This window comes from Ceratina calcarata, unplaced genomic scaffold (assembly GCF_001652005.2).
Source record: "Ceratina calcarata isolate Rehan_Ccalc_2016 unplaced genomic scaffold, ASM165200v1 scaffold226.2, whole genome shotgun sequence".
NCBI lineage: Eukaryota > Metazoa > Arthropoda > Insecta > Hymenoptera > Apidae > Ceratina > Ceratina calcarata.
In genome coordinates, this window is record NW_017144423.1 from 25,834 (window position 1) to 35,130 (window position 9,297).

Here is a 9,297-nt window from a genome sequence, read left to right on the forward strand (position 1 = left end):
TTTATCAGAAATAAGATTAATACAATTACTTATTTTATAAAAAATAAACAAAAAAAATTTGCAAGATTATGGCAATCGGACGTAGAAAGGAAATTATAATAATAATATACAGGAACTACGAAGCTTAGGTTTATTTATATTTTGTACAATTGTTTCTTAAATCTTAAGCAACAAGTCTAAATAGGGATCTTCTTGTTGATGCCCAGGATATTTCTTCTTGTATTTCAGCCCAGTTACCAAAGTAGAGCTTTTCGGGAACGCAGTTTTCCCATTGAACATCGTGTCCGTATCTGAAACGATTTTATATTAATTTGAAATATCATCGTTGTAATTAGCAGAATCTCGAGATTTACTTACCAGGATGATATCGCGTATAATCATAATTAACATGTAAATTCTTCGGTAAATCCATAGAGCGCATAACATCCAACGGGGTCACATTATTCACTGCTGTTTCGTAATATTCTTTCAAATCTCCTGCAATTACATCCAATACATAGAATATATATATGTGTGTGTATCACTATGGAATTCACGTAGATCTAGTAAAAACGACGATTAAAATTTTCCGTCGCACTCACCGACTGTTTCAATGCTATATAATACCGAATTCATTATCGGATGTTGAAATTCTTGTTCGCAAGCCAGGAAAATATTGAAGCGTTGCAACGAATCCTCCAGCTTCGCTTCATTGATACTCGGAATTTGGTGCGCGTCGCAGATTTTGTTTATTCGCTCGGACACATCTTTCGGTGGATCATAAGCTGTTTGATACCTCAAAAATCTGAAATAATTATTACTTTGAATTCCCCCTTCTTCGATACGAATATAAACTGTATATTCACATCGGCCTTGAAATCACTGTATATGATTCAATTAATTCGAAAATATCTCAGGTTCTATGTAATCTCAGGTGATTCACCTTGCTACTGTACATCGATATCAACCGCGTATCAATAACGTAAAAGATAGAAGCGTGTAAAAATGATTAAAAAATGTTTAATGAAATATCAGAAGAGCCTTGCAAAGACGACGACACTTTACAATATCGTGCTCAATAATTTTCCGATTGAACCATGCCGTTACATACATTCTACATGTTTGGGAAAAGGAAAGTAGTTGCAGCGTGTAAGCGGAAAGGACATTGTATGGCATCTAGAAATTCGTACATCTTCTGCTTCTCATTTTCATGTTCATTACATAATCAGTAAATTTTTGTAAAAAGAGACTGGCGATCGTACAACAAGGGAGGCTTCCCTTACATACAGAATGAGGGCAATATAGTATTTGGGGAAGGGGTAGGAGCGAGATCGATGTCCAACGACTGTACAGTGGTGCCCCCAGTTATATTTTCTTAGGATACAGTTATGGCTAATATCCAGCAGGAACGAAATAGAACGCGGCAAACCCCCGCGACTGGAATCATTTTTAATATCTCAGATATGGGAGACACGATTCGTATCAGAATAATCATCGCAATTTGCAATTACGTATTGTAATCAGTTTATACAAACAAATCGCTGACATATGTTCCCAAGCTTTTTACGTCGAACATTAAAATCAATTTTAACACGGGTATACAATGTTAATTAGAAAAAATATACAGGAAACATATGATTGTAATAGAAACGATTTATGATACAAGAATGTTTTATATATAAAAAACACAGATCCTATCGAGATGTTTTCTGGAGTGGAACGTTATGCAATAATCTGAATCGATTAATCACATTGATATCAAAAAGCCATTTGAATGAAAGCGACTAGAATTCCGAAACTGTCCCATCCGATACAGAAAACGTTCGCTGGTACAATTCTACAGATTATTGAATGTTATAAAGCTCGGGATTTTTTTAATTAATATCGATTGTTCTAGCTGACGTATTTTGTAACGATAACACACGTACATACATTTTAAGTTCCAATACTAGACGTACGTATATGTAATCCATGGTTATTATTGAATATGTTGATTAATTATTTTTCATATACGTAAAAAGCATGTACGTATTTCTATACATTGGAATATTATTCACAAAACTGAAGGCTGGGAATGTACGTATCGTTCTTCGGGTAACGTTTAACATGGAATTATTCTATTGGTTTAATAACGTTCGTATATAATAAATAATTCGCGACGTTATCTTTATTTAGTCATTCGCGTCTATCAACGACTCGATGGCAGGAAAGAAAAAATTGAGGAGAATAAAGGGTGCCAGGTGGGCACGCGTCTGCCCTGAGAAGCTGTCAAATTCAACGGTTGATTGGTCGCCGCGAGGAGAGGAGGTGGCAAACGGTAAGATGGCCGTAGTGTGTTCCCTGCCAGCTAGACAGCAGCGCGACGTAACGCGAATATTTCGATTAAACTGGTGCGTGTACTGTGAAAAATCGCTTACCCCTTGCAAGTGAGGGACCGTTTCTCGTTCTCGAACGTGTGTTTCGCCGTGACTGGCCTCTTCTGCGGTCTCTTGCTCTTGAAACGTGTTACATCGTATCGTAGGCTCGTCTGTAAAATGACGATGTTCTCGTTAGTGCCCGGAGTGTCTCAAGTCGAAACGGTTTCCAGTTGCAAGTGAAAAGTGTCTGGCATGTAACGACGATGAAAAGGTGTGTGTGGAGTTTTCGCACTGACCGTGTTCACAGCGAGGATAGCGGTGGAACATTTTAAAGCATTCACAAGCGAACCATGCCCGATGAGCGCCGCCATCTTCTACCCCGTCGTCGAAGCGGACTGCGCGAGTGAGCAATAGGAGGCGCCTCGGGCGGCTGCGCTTGTTGTTTCCCATCGTCCGCCATTTTACGGTCGCCATTGAGAAGTGAAAACCCTCCTAAATGTTCTCGAATAATAGCGGCCTCGCCGTGTGATTTTTGGTGCTGAGAGAGGCGCGCCGTCGCGAGAAGTGTTGCTAATGAATGTACGGCGTACGATGGAGAAGCCATGACGCATCCGTCGCATCAAACGAACGGCGCTAGCCTGGAGGACTGCCACACGAATTTCTTCGCGCTGGTGAGTGATCAGTGAGAGCCCACTTATTCAGTAGAGAATTTGACCTGCATATACATTTGCCGCCCGCGAATTTCGACGTTCGCGAATCGGACGGACGGGTTCGTTCTCGATTTACGAGACGGCCGATTGCTTTCAACGACTCCAGATCCGATCGTTTAACGGTACCGTGCGACGTCGCGAGTAGAAGCTCCCCGGGTTAACCTATATATCGTAGAATTCCCGTGGGCAGTACTCGATCGTTCGTTGTCGACGTCGGTGTTGTGTATCGCGACGTTCCCCTCTCCCTGTCCATTCCCTACCCTCCCTATCTCTCTCTCTCTCTTTTCCCTCCCTCCCCCTCGTCTTCGCGACCACCGTTGCCTGTATACCACGTATATATGTAAATATATATACATACTCGCGTACCTAGATGCATACATATACCCTACATACGTGTCCATATAACTACATAAACAGATATATAATATATATGTACATATAGGAACGTGAAGTGTCTGCGTGTGTACGTGCGTGCGTGCGCTCGCGTCAGTGGGATTTGAAGTTTATGCGACCCAATGTCATGCTTGATTCATGTCGGCCCTGAGTTTTCCACTCGCGAGAGAGTTAAAGAGGTTGCGGCAGGGCTGACCGACGACGTCCACGACGATGTCTATCGGTGCGATCGCAGTAAAATATATTCCTCGTCGCTGTTTATACGGAATTTACGTGGCCGGCGGTGTGAGCTCTATTAATGATTCCCTCGGCGAACTTGCGGCCGCGTTAAGAACGCGTTTTCGTCCCGGTTCTCTCTGTTTTCCCCGCGCGGTGAGAGAGATAACGAGATCGTCTCTCGTAACATTCCTTTCGCCTTTCAACGGAGCCAGAAAACTGTGTCAGACATTGTTTGCACCGGTCGAAAGTTCTCGTCTACGTCGATCGGACCCAATCCGGCGAATCGAGGAACTCCTTATTCGTTCAAGCCCTGATGAACCACGGAATCTGCTTACATTTCGCGTGCACGCTAGTTCTATCTCTGCGCAGGAGATTTTAAAAATACACGAGAGCTTGTGTGTCGTTCGAGTTTCGTAGTGCAACACGGTTTCCCTCTCTTCGGAATATCTCTCCAAGTATTTAAAAGTACTCGATGTACTTACGGAGTGATTAAACCGTAACCGTGAGACGTAATCGGATGCGATTAAGCTTGGCTTACGCACGACGATATTTCGTATCGAAATCCTGATTTTCACTACTTAACAATAACTTCGTGTTTACGCGTTTGGCTTCAGAATGAAACAACGCAAGCTGGTGAATTAGGTCCTATCAGTTTTGCAGGGAGTTCAGTGCACTTTATTTCCCTCTGTAGACATTAAATTCATTGCTATGTTTATATTGATTCTTACATTAGAAGTATTTCGTAAACAGATAGTAAAAGGATTTCATGTTGAAATTAGGAAAAGGGAAACAGAAACATTAAAGTACAAGTGATTTTTCATTCAGTACTATACAATTATTGCACTTACGCTGTCAATAATTGTTTGTAATTATATCACAGTAGATTAAGTCGTGGATGTCGTCATTTTATTATTATTATGAAACTTAAATTAAGTACCAAATTGAACTCAGATCTAGTGAAAACTACAAGATTATTATTTTGTGGGTTTCAAAATCAGAACACGCCATGACGAGGTAAAATCATTTACAAACAACTGCAGTGGTAATTAATTGTGAGAATAACTGTATTTTGTAAATGGATTTTCAAAGCCTCCTCTCTGAGGTTTGTGTACATGTAATTACTTATAAGTATAACAGCGAGACATTTTTCGGTTAGATTCGTCTTGCACTGCATTCCTTGGGATAATCAGAACATCTACATTTCAATAAACCTTCGTTCCTGCGTTGTCAGCTTAGCTTCTTCTTGTTTCTCTGCCTGGATAGTAATTAACTCTACCCATTGCCTGGAAAATGTTCTATTTAATCATATGCAGTTGTATTTATTCAAGGATTTCGAAAGCTTATTTTTATCTACATTTTTCTATATTGGAATTAAAGAAAGTGAGAGAGAAACTCTTTCGGTTCAGTTCTTTGCAGATTTCCCTGATGTGATTCGCTTATGTTGAGGACTGCCCCCACTGTTACGCATGAATTCAGTTAAAGAAATTTCTATATTCCATGTTAAATCGAATAGTTGTACTTGTTTATCCAGGTACTAATTAATTTCTTCTATAGTTTATAGTGAAAACCGTTAACGTTCGTCAATCGAATAATTGAAATGGAAAAGGCCTTGAGACAGGTTCCAAAAAGAAAATAACTCGCAGGTACTTTTTGTGCACAGGTTTATAGTTACGTTGTATTCGTGGTAAAATACAAGTTGCAGGTAGGAGGCGAGGTAGGAGCAATGCTCGGCCACAGTGGTTCTCACTATTCCTAATACGTGTGGAAACAAGCTTAGGAAACGAGTAGTTGAACAGTTTTCAAGTCTAGACAAATAAAACTATTCATTTTTCTAATAATTATGACACATTCATCATGTCTGTTTTACAGGGATTTATTATACAGTCGATGGAACTTCTCTGGTGTGTTTATAAATCATGCGAACGACATAGAAGAATTCTGATTTGTAAATTCGTTGCAATTTTCAATCGCAATGACGCTGCACCAATTTCATTTCATTTCTAAAATACGGAACACCTCATTAAGACACGATAGACACGAAGCTGTATCTTCACATGAATCTAATTTTATCAATATTTATTTAATTCGACCTGTGGAAACTAATAATAAATAGAATAGCCGCCTTATTCAACGTGAGACAAAAAATCGAGCACTCTGTACAAACGCTCTTGTAGTCTTGATACGTCACGTCTTTGCGTTGCAAGGCTTTCACCTAGGCCTGGTCAAGCCCCCTTCGGCTCTTCTCCTATTTCTCTTCTACGGAGCACCAGTTTCAGTATAACCGAACCATGCGACTTTGTCGAGAAACGAAGCCGCGTACTTCGCTCCTACCTGGTTTCCTAGGTAGTTGACGATTGTACGTTTCGTTTCAAGACACACCAAGACTACCGCGGTTATAGTTATTTCAGGAATTAGCTTAATTGTTTCCATAGATAGGAGTACTAGAAATTCATATAAAAAGGAAGCAGCAGAGACCGAATTACTGCTTTGAGTATTATCTGTGTTCCAACAAACATAATCCTGTTGGCGTTCTGCTTTAATCGTGTTTGCTAACAGATTTCTACTGCTTGTAAGCATCAGTCTCTTTCCTAATATTTTGTAATACCCACTTTGATTCAGTCACTCATTATTATTATTAGTACGTTTACTGGCTTATACCCCGCACCTGTGCATATGTATAAAGTGATACTCTGTGCAACCAAAGACAGTAGCCTGTTTTCCTGTTTATAGATATTAACACATGATTCGTCTTTTCCTATTCTTGAATAATCCTCATCCCGAATTGGGATTGCTGTTTAGGTGGTGGTATCGTTTCTGAATCCAAAGAATCTTTAAGGTCAGAACCCAGGAATCATTAGTAATTGATTGATTGTTTTTCAACTATTATCTTAAAGCATTTAGTGTGAAAGCAGTACGACAGTAATGGGACATAAAAATACTTATTATTATCGTGATAAGGATTTTAATTCATGAGACTTTCTAATGAATAATAATTTGAATTTGAACAATGGGCATTTTTTGAACGATTGAGAACCAGCGCCATGGAGCATCTTCTGGTGGTGAGGCTGGCGGTGGTGCCTCTAGTCTGTCGGTCGGAGCTTTGAATTTTTATGCGACTTCGTGTATACATATATGCGGCTGGCAGCGCGCCGATGTTCACCCACGCTGCAGCAATCCTTCCGCCTCGTCTCGCCAAGGCGCATGCGAATCGTTCAAAGCCCCTTATGGCTCCTCTGAGTGCAGCGCGACTGCCCGCGAGACCGCACAATATGCATTTCGAAACCAGCCGGTGTTCCACTCTCACGGTTTCGAGATTTCTCAAAACTCGTTCCTTCCGAAAACGAAACTTCGACACGTCGTACGTGTTTCTCGCGAATGATTCTGTGTGAGGAGACGGCGGAGGAGTAAGGTCTGTGAAAATATTTTTATCCGTCGAGTAAACCACGTGCAGATTAATTTATAACATGTATTTTATTTTGAGGTGTTCACGGAGCGTCAGATTAGAGATACACCGAGGAGTATTAGTCACGACACGGAGAGGATGCATAAATCGTTTGAAAATGTAGATTGGAAATTGGAGTTCTTATCAGGAATTCGTAAATGTGCTGAAAGCTGCACCGAGTGGATCCAGTTTTTATACTAGACGATTATACCGTGTCCAAATTGTCTAAGAGCATCTTTTTCAAATGTCGATAATTGGACAGCGTCGTGTACGCCAGAAATAAACTGATGAAGATAGCAAAGCGATGTGCTAGACGTACCCACGGATTGAATCTACGCGGGTAAGTCTGGCACGTCGGTTTGCTTGTATTGATCAGCAAGCTTGACAGCCCCGTACTATTACGATGGGCGCCTTTCCTCACCGATTACACATTTTGTCACGCCAGGCAAACGCGATAGGCGCCACCGCATGTCGTCCTCAAATCGATCCTCGTCTTCCTCTTTTTCAATTATTTACGTCCACGCGAAACGTCGTCTATTTCCCTCGAAGTTCCGAGGCGTCGGTCTTACATCTCTCAATTTTATTCTCATTTCACCAGTCGCATATATTGAAAATCGAGTGAAATGTTTCTTATCACATGTCGAGTTGATCTGTTTTTTTTTTTTTTTACTTGACGCACGTGCTCCTACGTTATCCAATTATGTTGCGTGACAAATGAGAATAAAATGCAGCGAAAGTTCAAGGACCGACCTTCCCCAACAGCCGACTGATCTTCGATATATGTACGTGGCCTCCGCAAACCTTCACCTTAACTTTGACTCGTCACCGTTAATTAGGAGAGTTTGCGTAAAGGTTTCAAATATAATTTCTACATTCGATTATTCTTAATTTTCAATTAGTCTTCTGAGAATTATTAAAAGTACGCGATTTGCACGTACGATGTAATTTTTAATCAGTTTCATGGAATCAATTTTCCATAAACTGTTTTGTATGAACGCTGTTATACGACTGTTCCTCAGTGGAACAAGACATTAACTCCCGACACCATCGCGAAGAACGATGATAATTTTCTGAACTATATTAAACGGTGGGGCTGGTTGTTTTAGACGGACCTCTGTGGCATCAAATGGAAGAAGCTCGTATGGGGCGAGGTGGCCGGCGATTTCGGGGGCACGCCCCTGGAAGACCCGGTGCTGTCGAGTTTCTCACGATGCCTCGCGGGTGACATCCTCTGCGTGTGGCGACGGGTCGCCGCTACGCCGGCCACTTCCGGCCCGGCGACCACCTCGGCAACCGGAGCCGGCATCTTCGACTTGGGCATCGCACCATCGCCCGCGCCACCGCCCCTCTCCCTCACCGCCGCGAAGGAACTCTGGATCTTCTGGTACGGCGAGGAACCCGATCTCTCCGGCCTCGTGTCGCCGGAACTCATCGCGTGCGGTGAGTAATCAACCTCTAGTTTCACCAGAAACTATCCACGCTCTTACAATCGTAAGTTTCAGTGTCCTACAGCAATTGGTATCAATTCAACAAATGATATTTAGTAACGATGTCCTTTGAACATCCTCCTATGCAGTTTGCTGTTGATCATTTCTGCTCACCGCTACGTCTATTTTTTATGGTTTTCACATACACAGTTTTGCTATAAATGCACTCTAGTAAAACCTGTTGAATAGTACAAACGGATATTGATTAAGGATGTATTGGCTTCAAATAAAAGTTGTTTCCCTTCTAACTTCGATATTTAACGAGTTACGTATGATTATTTGGCATTTTATTGATGTTGACAAAATCCGACCATCCCAGCGTCGAAACGGCGAACTTTTGGCAAAAAATTTCATTTTTTCTTAATTACTCCTAAACCGTTGAATCTACGGGAAAATTGTATAGGACCTTTCTTGTAGAGGACGACGAGATCTACAATTTCTGTATAAAAAGTTTTCGCTAGCGTTAATAGTTTACGAGTTATTGACGAAAAACGAAAAAACAGTTTTTTGCGAATTACTCGTTAACTATCAAAGCTAGCAAGAAACTTTTATATGGAAATTGTAGATCTCATCGTCCTCTTCAAGAAAGGTCCTATGCAATTTTTCCGTATCTCCAACGGTTTGGAAGTTATTGGCAAAAAACGAAAATTTGGAAGAAATTGAAGGGGTACCCCTTGGAAAAATCTCGGAAAAATAAAAAAATTTTTTGT

The 9,297-nt window shown here is 41.0% G+C and overlaps 2 protein-coding genes across 4 annotated transcripts in view; one reads left to right on the forward strand and one right to left on the reverse strand.

The window, feature by feature from the left end:
* Positions 1–107: 107 nt before the first annotated feature.
* mRpL50 (mitochondrial ribosomal protein L50) lies at positions 108–2,707 on the reverse strand. The gene is made up of 5 exons (XM_018020455.2): positions 2,633–2,707; positions 2,397–2,506; positions 582–784; positions 358–477; positions 108–290 (listed from the first exon to the last, which is right to left on the reverse strand). The coding sequence occupies exons 1-5, from the start codon at positions 2,705–2,707 to the stop codon at positions 157–159; spliced, it is 642 nt and encodes a 213-aa protein (XP_017875944.1). The 3' UTR covers positions 108–156.
* skd (mediator complex subunit skuld) overlaps positions 2,504–9,297 on the forward strand; it is a 21,171-nt gene continuing 14,377 nt past the window's right edge. For all 3 annotated transcript variants that reach the window (XM_018020447.2, XM_026811573.1, XM_026811572.1), the window contains exons 1-2: positions 2,504–3,007; positions 8,207–8,540. In XM_018020447.2, the coding sequence (XP_017875936.1) occupies positions 2,939–3,007; positions 8,207–8,540 (403 nt within the window). In that variant the 5' untranslated portion in view covers positions 2,504–2,938. The remainder of the gene's footprint in view (positions 3,008–8,206; positions 8,541–9,297) is intronic.